This window comes from Convolutriloba macropyga, unplaced genomic scaffold (genome assembly GCF_964194025.1).
Source record: "Convolutriloba macropyga unplaced genomic scaffold, txConMacr16.3 SCAFFOLD_1113, whole genome shotgun sequence".
Taxonomy (NCBI): domain Eukaryota; kingdom Metazoa; phylum Xenacoelomorpha; order Acoela; family Convolutidae; genus Convolutriloba; species Convolutriloba macropyga.
Window position 1 is genome coordinate 23,557 of NW_027449678.1, and position 20,573 is coordinate 44,129.

The 20,573-nt window shown below is 35.2% G+C and overlaps 1 protein-coding gene across 1 annotated transcript in view; it reads right to left on the reverse strand.

Annotated features, from left to right (window-relative positions):
* LOC142355239 (guanylate cyclase soluble subunit beta-2-like) overlaps positions 1 to 20,573 on the reverse strand; it is a 51,029-nt gene that overhangs the window by 23,142 nt on the left and 7,314 nt on the right. Inside the window, exons 2-8 of the mRNA XM_075407465.1 lie at positions 16,653 to 16,973; positions 11,300 to 11,453; positions 7,902 to 8,057; positions 7,106 to 7,469; positions 6,855 to 6,998; positions 6,012 to 6,158; positions 3,118 to 3,359 (exon numbers count right to left, since the gene is read on the reverse strand). Of these exons, the coding sequence (XP_075263580.1) occupies positions 3,118 to 3,359; positions 6,012 to 6,158; positions 6,855 to 6,998; positions 7,106 to 7,469; positions 7,902 to 8,057; positions 11,300 to 11,453; positions 16,653 to 16,973 (1,528 nt within the window). The remainder of the gene's footprint in view (positions 1 to 3,117; positions 3,360 to 6,011; positions 6,159 to 6,854; positions 6,999 to 7,105; positions 7,470 to 7,901; positions 8,058 to 11,299; positions 11,454 to 16,652; positions 16,974 to 20,573) is intronic.

The following is a 20,573-nucleotide window of genomic DNA, read 5'->3' on the forward strand; positions in this document are numbered from 1 at the left end:
AGTGGAACGTTGTCAACATTGCAGCTGAGCTCGATCACAAAGGTATAAAGTGGAGGCCCAATCCACCCAGTGCACCACATCAGGGTGGTATCTGAGAAAGGTTGGATCGCAGCTTCAAGCGTGCGTTGTATACTATTCTCGGCACGCGTCAGCTCACGGATGAGGTGCTGCATACTACTTTTTGTCTCCTGGAGAATGCTCTCAATTCAATTGGCGTCCTTTAACACCCGTAAGCACTGATCGGTGCGATTTGAAAGCTTTAACGCCCAACCACTTTCCTTTAGGAGAAAAAACTACCGGTATTGCGTCTGTTGTCGGCAATAATGAGTTCGACCATCGTAAACGTTGCGCGCGTGCGCAGTCGTACGCTAATGCAATCCGGTCTGTTGGATCAGAGAGTACGTATGGACCCTGAACCGCCACTCTAAGTGGCAAACGCCTGCCGAGCAACACCTTAAGACTGGTGACTTGGTTTGGATAATTGAGGAAACAAACCCTAGGGGTGACTACCCAATCGCTCGGATTGTGGAACTTTGTTACGGCTCCGATAGCGTTGCGCGCTCTGTCGTTTTACGTACGTCGACCGATTCACTCGTTCGTCCGCTTGTAAAACTTGTACCAGTTTTCCCCCAAATTTCTTCTGGGCCGGAGGATGTTACGCAGTAAATGGACGAATTTTAGCCAATCCGAATCGAGTGTTTAAATACGAATTTAAATGCGTATAAAACGTTCTAATATACGTAGGAAGTTCCGAAAAATTTCGTTTAACCTAATTTTAAGTAAATATAACCACGATATTTATCGAAAAAGGTGGTTTTCGGCTTAAAAATTTTAGGTGACTTAATACGAACTGATTTGACGTCAATGACATCAGACGAAAAAACCTGTTAAGTGAGCATCGAAATCTTGTCGTCTATGTTTCTTTTGTTGCTTTGCACATTACTAATGCTTGTACGTTGTGTGTTAATGCTAATACCTTGCTTTCAAGACACGAATGCTTTAAATCGTTATGAATGCGTTGCTTTATGTCTCTTTGTAATACAAAAAAATTGAATCCAAGAACTTATCGGCCTACTGTTTCAATCAGAAGCTTATACAAATTATGTGCTCAGTTCATCTGAGTAATCATTTAGATTTTATCGAGAACTTACGCAAGAGAGACTAAACAATATAGTGTTTGTGAAGGAAGATTTCTTTAATCTTGTGACTTGAATTGGCTTTAATTACTGGACCTTCTGATTTGATAATTATCGCAGTGGTAGCGCCACGATATAGCCTTGGTTTAGGCGTTGATTTGTTCTCTGGGCAGAAAATCAGAGGTATTGTTGACGGTGTTAACTGAGCCGCGGAACTTTGATAAATTGTTTGGAGTCAAGGACAGTCGGAAAACCTTAAGTAATTAAAATGGAGTTATCGTTTTAAGAGAAAAAGTTAGAAAATAGGTAAATTGCTCTGTTTTATTGAGTTTTTATAGCAGTGTTGAGAATTATCTTCATATGATAAATGTTTTCCGTTGCATTTCTTGAATCCTGCGACTTGATTTGGCTTTAACTTTTGGACCTTCTGATTTCATGATTTGTGGTAGCGCCGCGATACAGCCTTAGTTTAAGTGCGAGGTCAAAATACAACATCAATAGGCCGTCTCATAATTAAACTCTTTTAAAAATCTAAGTGCACCCTGTCGAATTGTTTGCTTCTTTTCTCCTGAGTAACCAAATTTCTGATAACCAAGCTGATCTCTGAACTAAAAATTAGTACAACTCTAAGTTGACTTGTGCTCTGGGCACAATATCAGCGGTATTGTTGATGGTGTCAACTGAGCTGGGGAACTTTGATAAATCGTTTGGAGCTAAGGACAGTCGGAAAATCTCAGGTAGTTCAGGGAGAGTAATCGTTCTGCGACAAAGAGTTAGAAAATAAGCGAATTGCTCTGTTTTAATGAATTTTTAAAACAGCGTTGAGAATTGTTTTCAAATGATAAAATTTTCCGTTGCATTTTTTACTCTCCTTTTCCTTTTATTTAATTTGGCTAGGTTTTTTTTGCAGTCGTCCGAAGCTACGAGGAAGTAGAAAACCCCTCCAAGAGAATTGTACGAAAGACCAGCAAACCGCTTTTCTGTGGGCGCCGGTCGGTCCGCTGCCAGCCAGTCTTCTCAAAATTTAAAATTCTACAGAAATGTGAGCTGAAAATTTTGTTATTTTGAACAACCAAGGACAGTTAGGCATTGTGAAAGATCAAAAACGGATTTCAACTGTAAGGTTGATATTATTCCAGCAATGCTAACAGAATAAAGCATCGTGCTTAAGCATCGATGCATCAAGTTTAGTGTCTGAACTTGAGTCGGAAGAGATTAATAGCACTCTAAACTCATTCATTCCGGTAACTTTATAGGCAGTTAATTAGTAAGACTTATCCTATTCCAGCAACTGCTGGCAGAAGTAAGCATCCGTGCTTAAGCACCGTAGCAACAAATTTATAGTCTGAATTTAAGCTGGAAGAGACTAATAGTACTGTATACTCTATTTCGTATGCCATTATCGGGTAAATTTTGGAAGAATTGATATCGGTCGTGGTGAACTAAAATAGTAATGGAATTGCCGAAGCACTGCGGATCAAGAGCTTGGCTTTTGCAATAAATGTAGTCAGTGCATCGAAACTATATTTGAAACGAATTATCTCGAGTAGAGCATAACAAGACTTTCGACAAAAAAACCGTCAAAGTATAAGCATACTTTCGAGATCTTTAACACATTGTACAAAAAGTTGGGTATTTTACCAAACACTCATCAAAGCAATGCAAGATTGACTATGAAAACTTAGAAGTTCGTTTAACATTGCTCAGATAGTCTAATATCTTTTCAACAAATTTTGTACTTTCTCAAACAATGTTAATCAACAAAGCTCAACAGCGAAAACCGACGCTCTTAACTTTCAAAATCGACAAAAACCGACGCTTCTTATGATTAAAATTGACGAAAACGGACGACACCGAAGTAAAAACGTAAGGCCTTTGATCAGTTTTAGCGAAGCAAAAGCGACGAAACCGGTGATTTCTTATGTTCAGTTCGAACAAAAATCTCAACTCAGGGCAACATTTGTAACCAACTATGTCTAACCAGCAGCGTCTTTGTTTGCAGCTGCATTTTCAGCTGCAGCCTTTTGCAGAATGAGTATTTCTTCTTGTATCCTTTGGATCTCCACATCTTTAGCTGCCAGTGCAGCTGTATGACTGGCCTGCATTGCTGCCAGAGCTGCCGCGTGTTCCTCTCCGCCAGAACTGCTCTTTTCCTTTTCCACTATTTGGGGTGCCTTGTTCCTCTCCGCCTCCAGTTGCTGCTTTAGTTGGTAGATCTCAATTCTAAGACAAAAGTACCGATATTAGTACCCCAAACAAAGAGCCAGACCAAAAATCGAGGTTCCAAACAGAAATAAACCTACAGTTAAGACCATACCGTCTGGGGACTAATATAAATAATCCAGTAATTAAAAAAAACTTGGAGTGCAATATTTACGCGTTTAACTCGACAACAACTTGTTCTTCCAACAAGAAAAATGGCTCAATGAATTCAGAAAAATTATTCTACAACCAGAAAACAAAACATATCCGGCAGATTGTCAGAAAATAGCCGCAATAGCTTTGTTGACCAGCAATCTCAAAATTCTGAGATGCTATATTTATAGTAATATGTTATATTTATATTAAGAAACTCTTATTTCTGCTTCAACTAGAGGCTCTCAATTAACCTTAAATATGAGTGACACACAATCACTAGACCATATCTCTTTGAGTTGAAAGAAAAAAGTGTCAATTCAGAGTAAGGAAATCAATATTGGGAGTGAGGTATGTGACTAAAAAGTTAATCATGCAAATGAACAAAGGATTCACTCCACTAAGAGCTAAAAATGAGGTCGCGCACGCACTTCAGTTGAAATTGCATGAACGATTGACCAAAAGCAGATTTGCAGATATTGTGACTTTCAATTACTATTTTCAATAACTAAACCAAAAATATAGACCCAGATGGGACTATGAATGTGTTAGGAAAAGCCTTTAGAAAAAAATCAGATCCAGTAACTTTAAAAAATGCAATAAAAATCAATGCCAAAATGCCAATAGTGAACAAAATACCAACTGGCGAGAAAGAAAACTTTTGTTCAATCACCATTTTCAAATTCGATTTTTAAATAGGAGCAAATAAATTACGCCGAAAAACCACTTGCTTATTTGCTCCACTTCATGTTAAGGCAAAACCAAAACAATTATTTCATTTTGACTTCAAAAATCATGAAAATGTGTGAACAGATCTGAACAAAAAGACAGCGCTCCAATGCAATTCAAATTCTTCAAGTTGTAAAAAAAACACCGAAGAGACAAATAATAGCCCCAGCTGTTGCTCTGTGGTTATCAAAACAAAACTTATCAAACGTCAGAATTATCGAGAAAAATAAACAAAGAAAATAATTTTCAGTTGTTTCCGCTGAAATTCATGTTGACGTATTCTGCGGAGAAGGCCACTCATATATGATTGTTTTTGGTTTCGGTCTGAGCCTTATTGTTTCTTTCAGACAATTCAATAGTTATATATCCAATGAACAAAAGTTCTAGACACATACAGTCCCGGACAAAATTGTTTCGAATAAAAATACTTCGAAACAAAACGACCCACACAAAATAGTCCCAAGAAAGAGGACAAAACGCGTGAAAACGAAATATTTCCAACTAAACTGAGAGTTCAACATCTGCACACCCGTTAACAAACTCATTAAGTTGCTCATATGATCGCATGTTCCTAAGCAAATATTATACTGATTACAAGACAGTTTTTTGCCAAATAACTTATAATTTATTTTTAACCAAGCAATCGGTTTAATTGTAATTCATATCCATTCAAAACACCATAGATTGTATTTACAGTTGTTTCGATAACTATTTGGGATCATTTTCAGCATCTGTTTTGTCTGCTTTCATTGGAATATTTTGTACGTGACACTTTTGTCTGAGACCGTTTTTTTTTCGGAGACTGAGTTACTTGACTAATTTAACGTACCGAATTATTTAATTTTATTCAAACTTTACAATCAAACTGTTAACATTCACACTGACATCATATTTTTTCAATTGCTCATTAATTGCTCTATTGCGGTTTACAAAATTTTCCTTTGCTTATTTGACGCTAGAGACCTTTGTTCAAGAACGTTCACAGTCCTGTTAATAGATGAGTTCTTCTTATTATCCCAGTCAATTGAGAAAACAAAATTGTTTGCCCGAAAAATGCCAACATGCTACAGGCTGATTTTTTGGAGTCAACTTTTGGAATTTACTCAAAAATTTTACTTGTAAAAAAATGTTGCTTCATTGTTTTAAAAAATGATCCATGACATTTTTGACAAGGGAATTTTCATCAGTTTTACATTAACAAAAACTGATACTCAATTCCCCTATACTCAGGAAGCCCTCTTAAATGCGCATTATTTTGAATAACGTTATAAAAAGGTAAGAGTTTTTGTTTAAAAAAGAACTGGATAGAAATGGAGAATAAAAAGTTTTTATAGATTCATGGTCAATTACTTCGTAAGTTTCATGTTTAACTATTTTCTGGAAATGTCATATATAAGCTGATGGAAATCTGGTTTCAATACCGAGATCTTTAATTGAAATGGGAAATCCTTTTGCAAAAAATATTTTTTTAACTGGAACAAAACTTTAAAACAATTTAAACGGTATTAAAACAGACTTGACAATGGCAATGTGATTCTGAATGGTTTTTGTAAAAATAAAATTGGCTTCGAGTTTGAGAATTTTTCTTCAAAAAGGATGAAATGGATATATGAACAGTTCATTTTTGGGCATTGGTCAATTCAGCCAAAAGAGATAAAAAAAGCTACTGAATTGACTCAGAAAATCATTGAAGGAATATCACATTTTTTGCCTTTATTTTAAAAAATAAATCGTTATAAGCTAACCGTATTCTTTCAAACTAGGAATGATTAAGATTCCGTGTCAACATACCTGAGCTCTTCAATGAGTTGAAGGTCGGCTGCACTGCTTTGTCCTGCTAATCCACCTGCGTTGATATTGTTCATTTCGTTCTTCTCATAGGCCAGGTCACGTGTCTTGTCATGCAGGGCTATCTCTCCAAAGTAGAAGTGACGCTCCCTATATTGAGCCACAATGAAATGGTTTAAATGATTAGGAGCTCTGGTAGCCCTGGGTTATTATTAAGATGACCCTAATAGCCAGCATTGAAGCTAGAAAAAAGAACACTAGAAAAAATAAAATTTTATATATCGTGTGATACATGACACGGCTGATTAAAATCGGGACATCTGTCAATTAATATATCTCAGTTTAATACGACAGTCGTAAAAGAGAAGCGTGTCGTGTGCCTCCCGTGAACAGGCTGTCTAGTTTTATCGAACTCGCTGAAATTTAGTGCTTAAGGCAGTACAGTAGATATTTATTGATATCACAAGCGAAAATGACAAGTAAATTTTGATCCCTTCGCGGATTCAAATCGTGCAACAGTTTTGCACGATGATTCAAAACGTCTAAGGTTGTTGCAATATTCTGAGCCGTTTCATTACTCTGGTTAATATTATAAAATTGTTTTGGTTTTGGGGTGTTTCCTTTTTAGATCCCATTATAGCCCTTTATTCCCATTAAACCACATCCCCACATTGCCGTAATTATACCATAATGAGTGGGCTATAATTCTGAGAACAAGGGAGGAAGGGGGCTATAATTTGAAAAAAACGCTTATTCCTCTGAATTTCTCATTTCAAACTGGGTGACAAAATTTACGAAACTTCTTCCTAAATTTGATAATCAGCGATTTGAAGTCTGATCTTGTACCTGATTTCAGGGAGACTCTCGACAGCTGGGGATCCAAGGAATAGGAAGCTCTTTCCATTGTCCACTTCAAGGAACTGTCCTCTCACTATCAACATTGGGTCTTTCCTCCAGTGCATCGGAACAGCCTCTGGCCTCACTTTGAACCTAGAAAAAGTTACCGCGAGTTTATAATCTCTTATGGACCTCTGAGTTGTGCATATAATCTCCCGCTTCGCAGGTTTATTTTGTTTATCTTTTCGTTGTTTCCTAACCTGAACAGCTGGTTTGGAAACAAGCGGACCATGGATGGCGTGAACGGAACGGGTGGGTGCACCAACTCCATAATTGGGTCCAATTTACAATCACCCAATCGAAGGGGAGGAAACAATCTCTGCAACCCCACACCCACGTGTTTGATCACCAGATTCTTATCAAACGCCATATGGTAGGGAAACTTGTCACAGAAGAGTTCTGGGTTCATCACAATTCGCTTTGGGTACAGGGGTTCGAATTTGTCAATCAAGGCTCCAAATGCCATGGCAGTTTTGATCATGGCCCATCTCTTGCGTGTTTTGGTGACGTTTCCAGTTTTGATGGCGTTCATTATGCTCGCAACTGTGTCCTTGTCCAATTGACCTAAATTGCCATTATTTGAAAAAAGATGACGCACCCGGACCTAATGTCAAGTCAATTTTATACTGTTCAGAACTATGTTCTTATTAGTCTTGTGCACGTCATGTCTAAGACTTGGCAACTCTAAATCCATTGCAGACCCAGTACTGGAAAACGCAATAATACTTGCATTTAGGCTTGCCTAGTACTGAAAGAGACTTGGAGGGCAATCCCTGTCAATTATATTGGAGCGATATTTGAGATGAGTTAAGCAGATAAATGAAGAAATTGTTGAGTAATGAGACTAAGAAAATAAAAAATTCCAGTCTTTATCGCCCTCCCTAGGTCCTTAGGGTCTTTTCATAGAGTAGAGATCTTAACTGCGGTGGTTTTTTTTTCAAAACCAATTCTTACTTCACCTGACTCTCTGACACCGCAGAATGTCAGATGGCTCACCTTCTGCGCCCTTTTCAGTTTCTGCGACCATCTTGGGGGGTTTTTCCTTCTTCTTCCTCTTTCCCTTTCCCAAGAGGAGGAACACAGCATGCTCATACTTCTTTCCCTCCACAGTGTCAATGTCACAACTTCTGAACTGCATCTGAGTCTTAGAGTCTGGAAGAGGGAATTATAATTGAGATAACTTGAATAGATTTTTTTGAAAAAAAATACGAAATGAATTGTGATCTGTTTCTTAAGCATGCATTTCTCAAGTTTCATGATATGCTCCGTATTTAAACCCGGGTCGAGGTTTTAGGGTAATTTTTTGTAAGAAATGCGGTGAATGCGGTGAATTTTTGTAAGAAATGCGGTGATTGCGGTGATTGCGGTGAAAATAAATATTTCAACGCATTTCACCGCATTTCTTACAAAAATTCACCACAAAACTCACCGCATTTCTTACAAAAATTCACCGCATCAACTTTTGTGGCAAAATAATGTAAGAAATGCGGTGAAATCGGTGAATTCAGTGAAAAAAAATAATTAACCACATTTCACCGCATTTCTTACAAAAATTCACCGCGAAATTCACCGCATTTCTTACAAAAATTCACCGTATAAGATTTCCAAAGTTTACTCAATCTGATTTAATTTCACATGAAATTTCAAAGATGTAAGTAAAAGTTGGCGCAGTGGACTAAGCAGTGGAAGGCATGCAAGAGGTCAGATGTTCGAACGCGTGTGGGGACTATCCTTTTTGTAAGAATACTGATTACGCGGTGAAAATAAACATTTCACCGCGATTCACCGCATTCACCGCAAAAAGATGTAAGAAATACGCGGTGAAAATTATTTTTTTCACCGCATTTCTTACGAAAATTCACCGCCAAACCTCGACCCTGGAAATAAATTACAGCGAAACAATTGCCGAGGTTACTGTTATTTTTTTGTCTTATTTTCAGGGACTGCAAAGCAAAGTGGATCAAAGCTCTTGGTTGCAACTAATGGCATTTTTTGTCATCAAAATTCTTACATTTTTACGCAAGCCTTCAAAACTTTAAAATCTAGCTTCTGAAGACCATTTTCAATTTTTTTTTCTTGTTTTGAACGATATTTCAAAATCACATTCTCTGGGCCGAACAATTGGGGACTGACCGTATTTGTACAATAATCAAAGAGCAAAAATTTCTGAAAATTTATCCCAATCGGCAGATAAATTGTTTCCAAATTATTGCAAAATGCCGAAAGTTAAAGAACAGTTTAAAGCAGAGGAAATTTTATATTTCTAAATTTTTCCATTGTGTTTTTCAAAAAATAACAAAAACCAAAAAAACCAAGTCCAATATCTTTGCAAGTACTCATTATATAATCAATGTTATGCTTCTGACATTTTGAAACCATAGCCGCTGACAATTACACATTAAATTTTCATTATTATTGTTGGTAAAAAAAAATTTCAAATTTTTGCTGAAAATATAGATAGCTCCTCCATTAATTATTTGTAGACCAGTTATGCAGCCAGTGTATTTTTTTGTGAGAATAGTTCTCAATACACCTTCTTTAAATCATCTAGCACGCTTTGAAAAATTCTTTGTCACGCTATTTGTGGTATGGTTTCTTTTCAAATAGTTATTTCGGTTAAATGGCGTGATTAAATCGTTTTCCTTTTTTCGAACTGAAAAAAAAACATTAAAAAATAGGGAGCAAAAGGAAATTCTCAATTTTGCATAGCGAAATTGCTCTTTGCCTTTCTCCCTCTGTCATTGCTTCAAATTCTTTTCATTGAATTTTAATTTTTTTCGCAGTGTTTAAGATTCAAATTTATTGCTGGTGACTAGAATGATATGATTCCATCATTATATATATTCATCGAGTAATTTTTTAAAGCAAACTTAAACTTTTCATTTACAGAGCTTTTACAAAAGAATTGTCACCAATATAAGACTGTAAAAGTCTGGAAAAATGGCGAATTAATAAAACTGGCAAAAACTGGGTAACTTGCGAAATATTAATTCTGAACAAAAACTGTCGCCTTGATTTTTTAATCTCAACGAAAAAAAACTTTCTAATACAATGAAAAAAATAATTTTGGGGATTTTAAAATAAAACACAGCTAAGAAATATTTTCGCGTTGAACAACTTTTTATTTGAGTTGTAAAATTCTAACAAGAAAACAAAGTCATGGAAAGCAGGGCAAATTCGCAAATATATATTTTTTCAGCCCTCTCAGTATTTAATGATGAACTTCTTTAAGGCAGTTTTTCTTGTAGGCAGTTGTTCTCGGCAAGAAAAACTGCTTACAATTTGAGATTTCTAATTGAGTAGTATAACAAAGCTTACTGTTGTAAAACGTCGGAAAGTGTTCATGATAGAAAATAATTTATCAGAAAAAGTATAGAAAGAAAATCTTTTGATTTTTGCATTAGACGCAAACGCAGCATCCGATACTCGACAATAAAGCAGTATTTTTGTTCATTAATCTTTGTGAGCACGTCGCTGCAAAATCTACATTCGTTCTTTTCCAGTTCATTTGATCAAGTCGTAGACAAATATGAAAACACCGCGTTACAATTTTGCACGATTTTTGTCAATACTCTCCACCGTCTTTTTGCTTTCAATTAGCCTACACTTAAGATTCCTAAGTTTTAAAATAATGATTTCAAAAATAGATCGGAAAATAAAATATTTCAATTAGCATATTATGAGAAATTTCAAAACAGCGATTGGCCTTTTTAATCCCCAATTAGTCTCATTGATGAACTTTTTAATAATAGGCTATGATTAGGTTATCTTTAATTTCTGCTTAATTGGTACTGTGTTGGCAAGTTTTGTTCGACTATAGCTCAAAAACACAATTTGCGGACATATGTGACGGTTTTTTCCAAAGTTTATCAAGTATGAACTAAATAAAATTTGGGACGTGAAAAAACCGACAAAATCAAACAAATTCGTTTTTTTTTGTGCACGTTTTGAGGCGTAATGAGTGCTGTTATGATAGAACTAGTTATATGAAATCAATGTATCCTCAAATACTGATTGCACGAGGAACGTCGGTGCCCACTATTCATATTGGAATTTTTTCCCCACTATTTTCATTGGAATTTTTCAAATATTTTTTGCGACACAGTGACAAAAAATTAACCAATTAGAAAACGATGAAATGATACTATTTTCCTGTATCAAAGTTTGGCTTCGAAGACAGATCGTTTTCCACGAATTTTTTCTTCAAAAAGCAAGCTACATTTGTCCAATACTAATTAAGGGAAAATAATGTAAAAACTTTTTTAAATTATGGAAATTGAGACGATAAAAATGGTTCAGTTTACCAAAATTCTCACTTCATAATCTTTATAATCGTTGCAAAACGAGATTCAGTTCGAGTTCAATTTTTCAGAATGTTCATTTTGTTAGTTTACCCATGTAGTGTTTGCGCATGGTGGCCCTGATGAACCCGAAAGCGACTTTGTGGAGTGCCTCGTGTCTGCTGTAGTAGTGGATCTCTTTGTTCCCAGTGTACTGCTTCTTCTCATCCACCTCATCCTCCAGGCGGAATGCAGGCGAGTCCAGTTCCTGAAAAAATAATAAACCCGGGTCTAACTCCTACCATAAAATAACCCGATTCTAGTTTTCAGTGTTGTTCCCTGTGAAATTATTCGCGATTGACGGCGAACACCCAATCGTACAGAAACGAGACAAATCTTTATTTACAAAAACAGAAGACTTTTTGCGTTTCTCATGTACCATTTTTTGAAGTATTGGACCGAAGTTAAACTTCATGGCGTTGTGCAATCCCTATGGATAGGAGATACTACAAAAATAATTGGGTATAACATCGAACAAATCCTTGACCCAAATGGTCAAATCATCTTTTCAAATATTTTTGAATAAATATTTGGTGCGACCGCAAAACTTAAAGACTTTATATATCAAGTATCGTAAATTTCTTTATACTATAGATTTTATTTACACTATAGCATTTGTTGGCTTAAAATACGCTCATATCACTTGTTTTATCAGTTTGAGTTCCCTGAGCCCATCTGAACAGAAATAAGACAATCCTTTTTCTATAACACAGATAAATTTTTGCATTTTTACCTACACTTTTCTCCAGACGTTTCTGGTGCGAATTTAGGCTGTTCAAAAACTTGTTGACATCAATCAGGCCTTTTGTACTTGAGCTAAATCATAAACATAGACGCAAACTTACAAAATACATCAATACGCAGCCTTATCAATTGAGAACATTCTTTTGAAGTTTTTTTCTTAGCTTTTACAAAGATCGGTTTTCTCCATGAACACAAATGAGACAAAGTCTGATTCATGAACTTTTTCGGTCTGCCTGAGTCTTCTCATAACGTGAACGAGCCAAAATCTGAATCATATACGCGTTTTGGCGTGGACGGCTCTTTTCATAAAGTTTTTTGAACGAGCACATGAGGCACCGAAACTATGAGCTAGTCACAGTCTTGATCATAGGGGATTTTGGTCTCCCTGGTTATCTTCATAGGTAAAAGCGTCTTAGATGGGTTTTTCATCGAGGGGTCCTCAACCTGGGAAAATAACCAAAACACCCAGCAGTTAAAAGTGATTCTATATAAAATGAGAGCATTTATCTCCAAACAAGGCGGCTCGGTAATGTGCGATGGCACATAAGGTTCCGACCCCGCCCATCCACAATTTTGGCATAATTGTCTACCAAATGAAGAACAGATAGAAGAACCCAAAAATTATTTTTTTGCGATTCCCAAAAAAGCCCGTCTTTTTCAAAAAATTCTGTATGAACGATAAGATAGCCTCCAAAGCAAATAACTCAGTGGAGTGAAAATTAATGCATTAGATTGCTGTAATATGTCGATATTAAGAAAGCGAGTCAAGACGAACAGCAAAATCAAACAACAACAACAACAAACATTAATTACATCAAAAAATTTATGTCCCTCTTAAAAACTAAATTTAATAACAAAGTCAACATTCCGTCAGATAAACGCAAAACTAAACAAAAATAACTGATAAATCACCAGAAAACGTATGCGAGCAGTCCATAAAAAGGTTTGGTAACAATTATACAAAAAAGAACAAAAACAGTAAAGTAAAAAAAATTAACTTATTTTTTTGAAACAGTTAACTTCAAAGTAATAAATACCACTAGGAATCAATTAATATTACCACAAATTTACGATTACCACTGCTTCTATAGAGGGGCATTAGGACCTGTCCTTTTTCACTTTTTAAAGCGGCTAAAAAGAACACCAAAAAACAAACAAAATTTCGAAACAAAATTACATTTAATGTCATGAAAGGCATTAATTACAAAAAGAGCTATTTAAATAGGGTCGTTTATTCATAAAAAGGAAGCCCTCAAGACCTGTAATTATCTAGAATATTTCTTGCATCTACAAAAAAACGTCAAATATGACAAAAATCACATCAATTTACTTTTGTTTTGAGAAAAACCGGTGTCGAAGCCAGTAAGGTCATAACAAATTCTTTAAAAGATTTTGGGACACCAATCCCTCTTATTCCCTTGACGCCCAAAATGTTATATTTGACCTGTGAGTAACTAACGAGATTAGGTAACAAAAAGAAATATAAAAAGAACAAATTTACGAAGTTAAAAAGTTTTTTTTTTAATTTTGGAAAACGATTGTTTTCAAAGTCATGAAAACCATCAGCTATCTACTAATATCAGAATATCGGTTCTTCTATTCTTCCATGAAAAGCCAATGAAAGTTATCACTCTACAGGAAATTTCATACGACCAAAACGACAAAGTATAAATGACAGTTAGAGACAAAATTAAAAAAATCAATTGATTTCTTCAAGAAAGAGGCGTCGAGGCCGTTAAAATGATGATGTATATGTTTGTTTCAGGATTTTAATATGTTCAATTGTGCATTATTCTGAATGCTAATAAGGTGACATCAGAACCGTCAATAATGTGATAATATGACAAAATTAGAAAACGTGAAAAACTGGCAAATATCAAAACAAACAAAAATCTGAAATCTTGTGGTATTAAAGCCAGAAAACAATAACTTCAGGCTTAAAACTGCAACCGAAAATAAATGTTAAATTAGTAGAAAGAAGAAGCAGTCTTTCTTTGCTGACATTAAGCTGGAAGTTGAACAAATTAAGAAAAAAGTAGAGGAAAAGTTAATTAAGCCATTATTTATTGAAAAGTCAATTATTTTTTAAAAAAGAAACGACCATAAACTTTCAATTAAAAAACTAAATGCATTAGCTTGGAGCTGCTTAACAAGCGAATTGGTTGGACCTATCACTCTTGAGCTTTGATTTGATTTGTTCTGTTCTTTATTATTAAAAAAAGTCTTTTTTTAAAAAAAAAAGACCGGCTGATTACAACCCGATTTTTTTTAGATTGTAACAGTCCAAGAATGGCCCGAAACTAGCCCTGAAAATACTTATTGTCCGTTAAGTACAATTGATTTTTCGAATGTTGTAGATATAGAATTTGTTAGTTGAAAACTCAAAATAAATTAAATAAATTCTGCATTTTTGATAATCAACGAGTAAAGTTAGCAAAAAACGGCATGGTTTTAACTACAGTGCACTCTCAGCGGACTCTGAAGTAGAAATAGCCCCCCTCTGAATCTACAACGATTGTATGAGTGTTGTTTGGGGATGTCCTGTCGGCAAATTTAATCAAAGTGGACTAAATTAGCTTATTTCGTGCTGTTTTTGATGAAAAAGGCTAAATTTTGAAATGTTTATCCAGATTTTTTGACCAAAAAAATTAAATCACAACAATCAACATTGCTTGTTCGTCTTCAAAAATAAAATGAACGACACTATTCTTAAAAATTATAACAAATTTTAGCAAAATTGACGAAAATTTAGGCAAAAATTCCGGAAAATGTGAATAAAAACAACGTGAATTCACTCTTCTTTTCTCAGAAGTTCAAACCTCGATAACTCGCTGTAGAAAACGAAAATTAAAAAAATCTTTTTTATTCCATATTCTACGCCAGACGAGCTTTCTAATGATACCAGTCTCAACTCTCTACGATGAATATATCGAGCGGCGAAAATTCACGGAAGAAAAAAAAACCCATTTGAGTATATAGTTCCTCCCCCCTCAAGAGGGTCGGAACAATTACACGGGTCGAGGTACGTGATAATGATGCGACGTATCCAGACAATAATCAGCCATCATTAGCTCGATTTTCATACATGCATGCTCATTTTCAACTCGTTTCGTGAGGTTGTCATGATTAGACACAACAGACAATAATCAAAAGTGGAAATTTATTGGATTTCATATAAGAACCATTTATGCTTTCATAATGTCGATACCCGATGTTTAGTATGATCACACTATGAAACCAAAAAATACATATGATTGTTGTATAAAGTGCACCTTTTCTTATGATCCTTGTATATGGCCAAAAATTCAAAGCTGATTCATTCATAAACTCAAGAATTCATCCTTAAAAACATAATGAACTCATCTGAGATCCCAGTTTGATACGTAAGAAAACATGTATGATCAACGCTAAACAAAACGCTACTAGGGAAACATTTATAAAGATCATAAGAAAGAAGCTAAGTCAACTAGGTGGATTCTCTTAGACCACTAAAAAAAGTTTTGATTTTAGCATGAAATCAAAGCAATCTTAAATGATTCTAATACGAAATAAGAGAAAACATATATGATCATAGAACGAAACCAAGGAAAATTTATGTTCGTAAGGTTAAACTTAAAAATCTTGTAAAAGCATCACAGCGAAAATGATTAAATAAGAAAAGTATCCCACTAAACAACTAATAAATTAATATCACAATCTAAGTACTAAGAATATTTGGAATTGATTCTGATTTTGATTGGAACTCAAAAATCTGTGTATAAATAAAGAAGACGTGAAAGAGTATTTTTATATATATATATATAATTTATATATATTTATATATATAAAAGATACACCCCTACTTCTTCGATTAATGAGGGTGGAAGGAGTGTAAATTTAGAAGTGTAAGTCCGGAAGGGTGTAACAAAAAAGGTGAAATTAAAAGTGGAAAATTTGAAAATTCAATCAACCACAATTGGTTTTCCGATCACTTCGAGAAATTAAGAATTAAACAGTATCTGGTGTTGCTCTCAGAACCCAAGATACAAATTTTCATCATTAATCACAAATTTGATCATCATTTTAAATCGAAAAAGGACTTTTAATTATTAGAAAGGACTTCGTTTTATTTTTTCAAGAAACAGACCTCTTTTATGAAGAAACAGACCTTAAAAGACTGTAAAAGTGTTGTTGTCAAGAATAAAAAATAATTGTTTCCCCTAAATTTACCTTACTTGTTACACTTCCGCGCTGATTTTCAGAATTACACCTTTTCTGCCCTTATTAAGGGGAGAAGTAGGGCTGTAACTTCTTAAAAATTTTTTAGCGTTTTTTCCCATTTTTCCCTCCTTATTTTCGAGGAAAATTTGGCCTGGAAAGACCTATGGTTAACTGTTCACGTGGTCTTTAACATCAACAAATGCTTTGCTGACTCTCTGCAACATTTGAACTGATGTTTGTTTTTGTTCCAAACATGCAAAACTCAACAGCGTAACCGAAAAATTAAATGCGTACATGCTTATGAGAATAATAAATTGCATAATTTCAAAGCTCACATTTTTATTCAAATTTAATCTTACACTAACACTTGCCAATCAGGCTATTCTTTATGACTTAAATGGTAACAATACAAATGCTAAAATATAAATCGGCACTATACAACTTCGCATAAAAGAGTTATTACCTTATCAAACAGGGTCATTAAGAGATAGTGGAACAAGTTATCCAAATTAGTGATGAAGCCCAAAATGTCCGGTGACAACAGCTGGAACCTATCGGCCCATTTTGGATGTTTCAGCACATAGTACAAATACGCCTCCCCTAACTCCTCCTGAACTTGTCCCAAGTCTTTCCCGGACACTTTGGCTGTCTCCTCGATCATTTTCAACAGGGTCGCAGGTTGCGGGGATCCAGGGGCGAGGATCTGCTGCGAGATCTCTCGTTGCATGTCCTCTGAGAACCCAGCTGATTTGGTCACTTCGTCCCATTTTTCTTTGCCCAATTCCTGAAAAACATAAACAGATTCTGATTTGAAAATTTGTAGAAGTATATTTGAATTTATGAAACCTGCTCCTTCAACTATTTTTTGTTATCCAGGTTGAGGTGTGCAATAACAGCCAGAAGCACCTCGGAGGTGTGCTTTTTAGCATGCAAATTCCCTCACTGCTTAAACAAATTATTGCTCATTAGCAAAAAATTTTTACTGAAAAAAATATTTGAAAAAACAGTGTTCGATCAATAATATGACCTGGGGCAATAAATCAAGTAGCTAAAAAATGAACAAAAATTGTACTTTGTTCCACGCGGGGAACTATGCAAACCAAAAGAATGCCACGACGGTAATCGGATATTATTGCATTAGTCATATATCAAACCCAGAGTACAAGTAGATGTAAGAGATGTCTAAAATGAAGTGCAAAAAACTCCTTGTCATTTCACTTCAAAATAAATAAACAAATTTTACGATGGCTTTGATGTATATATAAAAGAACCTTGGTGGTCACATAAGGTAGAACCCCCCTCCCACACCAATCTGTGTAAACATACCATTTTGGAGGAGCTAAAATTTTGTGGGTAGTTATATAAATAATGAGAGAAACCCCGAAGTTAAACGCCAAATGAACTGAGTAGGTTTTAATTGAGTTTCGTCTCACTTACACATTTAAGGATATCGTCGGAAGGTCTCTGACTAAAAACGAGATAAAATGAGCACATTATTATAAATGAGCTAAATCTAATCACCGCTGATTGTTGTCTGTGTTGACCTGATGGTGGTAATTTTTGCTTAGATAACGATGGTATTGGCATTGCAGCGTATTGCAGGTTTTGTGGAACTATGAGAGAAAAACCAGAAAATACGGTAGTAGAAAAAAAATTGCATATAAGTTGTTGTACTGCTGAACTGTGTCCGTTGTCAATTGAGCCACGATGTACTACTGCTTATTCAAATGAGGCAATCGTGGTGCGATTGCCAATTTTCCGATATTTATTTAAAACTTTACTTTTGAGCTTGGTTATTCGCGACGCGAATGACTACTTTGTTTTCTAGGCTTACATTTGAAAAGCAACTTGCTGAGTTTAAATTGTAACTGATTAGGATGAGCGCAGTTGACAGAATGAGTTGAAATTACACAAAATTAAGTTAAAGGAATTTAAAACAGATCATATGTTATTCATGCACAGAAGAGAGGAAGTTAGATTTTATTTATACACTTGAATTGACAGTTTCCTGTCTGGAACCTGAACAAATGATGATTGCAACATAAATGACTGATGGAATAAAATTAACGAAAATTGAACTAAATTAAATGCCCCTGAAATTGGGAAAACTAAGATAAGAACTAAATACAGTGATGGATGTTTTCATGACAAAAATCCAGTCCGTATGACATTTCCCCTATTGAGAGAAATAATGGAGATTATATTAAAATAAAATCAGAAAATTAATACATAATAACCGGTTAAATAATAATAAAATTTTAATATATTAAATGATTTTATGAATTTAAATAAGTTTTGAGATAGTTTTAATCTGATTTGTTTGATTGCTTCTCAGCTTCTAAAACAGTCATTCGCTCTCAGTTGGAGGATTTGGATTGGGATCAACCGTTCAACATTCGTTTGGGTTCTCTGGAGAGGCTGTAGCTATGAACGTCGTATCGGATACGTGGATTTCGATTGAAAAACCTTGTGTATCTTGGTTATCCTGTATTATAGTTTGTGTCTGCTAACTGGCTTCTCTCTTTTGTTTCCTGTACTGTCATTTCCTTCGTCTAATTGAGGAAGTTTCCGAATCAGACATGTCGCCAGTTTGCATAGAACGCTTCTCATTTCTAACGTTAAAACCATATCTCTCTAGTTTTTGGTCCCGATGCAATATCTGAGTTGTGTACTCTTACTTCAGGTTGGTTGGGTTCCTTTGTCACGCTGGATGTTGGCCTGACTTTTCCAACTGTTCTTCTCACTTCGAACGTATTACGGCCAATCTAGGTTTTTCATCTGTCGATTGGAGACATGATTTTTTTAAGCGATTATGACACCTACGCTCCGTTCCCTCCGTGCTATAGGTCGCGGAAATTCCCGCTGACCACATTATTCTGGTCTCATTGTCTTTCGTTTTTCGTGAGCACGGGCATTTGCAACGCAAATGACTCTTTCAATCTCGACATCGGAACACAATCCCGTATCAGCCCACCGTTCGTCTGTTAAGTACATTCTGCCTGTGATTGTATCTTTGTCTAAATAATATTAAATTGTTTTGCTGTAATTCAGTGTTTTCAACTTGATTTAGTTGTAAAATTGGATGAGGGAGTTTTCCATTTTCTTCCAAAGTTTGAATGATTGCATTTATTGCATGTTGTAGATTAAATTTTTAATTTAAATGTGCTTTCATACATGATAATTGTCAATTAACAGTATGAGATATACGTTCAGCAAGGCATATTGCTCTATGGTTGTGTGCAGTGGCATATATTGGCTCACCATTATTTTCTGAACAAAATTCTTCCAACTTTCTGCCTGTTAAACATCTAACTTGGTCTAATCTAATTGTTCTAGGTACTCGGTGATTATGTATGTTTTTATATAAAAATTTAATTATATCTGGGTGGGAAGCATTATATACTTGTTCTATTGTATGATATTTTAAGTAGCAATCAAAGCCTGATATAAAAAATTGTTCTATTCCCTTTTTACTAATAATAAGTCCGCCAAAATCTGTTAGAAATTCGTCATTCGATTCAATACAATTAGATAATAGTGAATATTTGCTATGCGGAATCACTGGTTTTAAGTTCTTCCCAATATCGGTGCAAGCTTTGCCGATATCTTGCGCCAATACGGGTATATATAAGGACTTATGTCCGTTAACCTCCCCGCATTGTTTCTGATGACGCTTTTTCTTACTTCCTGTAGGATGGCATCCGGTCCTTCTCCATTATTTTGGCCAAAAATTTTTTGCAGCAGACGCGATTTATTGTTTCCGAGAGTCTGAGGTCAACCGTTGTGTCCAGTGTACTTGTGAATTGAGTCGTTTCCGTTGTTGAAGAGTTGTTGTTGGTGCATGGTGTTGTATTCGTCGTAGAGTTGTCCGAGAAAGTTACTCGCGCTTTTGTTGGTGTAGATTTCGTTGATTGTCCACATGGCATTTTCGAGGTTGAATTAGCAAAGCGGCATTTTTGATATTGATGCGCAAATTAAGTTCGTTTAGTTTTTTGAGGCATTTGATAAAGTAATTGATATGGTCAGATTCTGATCCGGCATTAAATAGTATAATGTCATCCAATATGTATTTTGGAGACCTATGAGTGTGTAGTCCATTGCCTTTTGAAATTCAGCGGGCAAGATGGTGAGGCCCTAAAATCAAGTTTTTGATCTACATATACATGTTTATTCTCCACAAATGATATAAAAATTACAATATTTAGCAGTGTCTTTGTGTAATTGTATTTGACTGTATGCATCTTTAAGATCTATGACAAAAAATTATGCTTGCTGACTATTTTCTTTGTTTGTGAGATGTTATGATATTGAATCTATTAACATTTTTATGTTAGGCATTTGTTTTTTTTTATGAATCGATTTGTTAAGGACTTAGAACCTAATG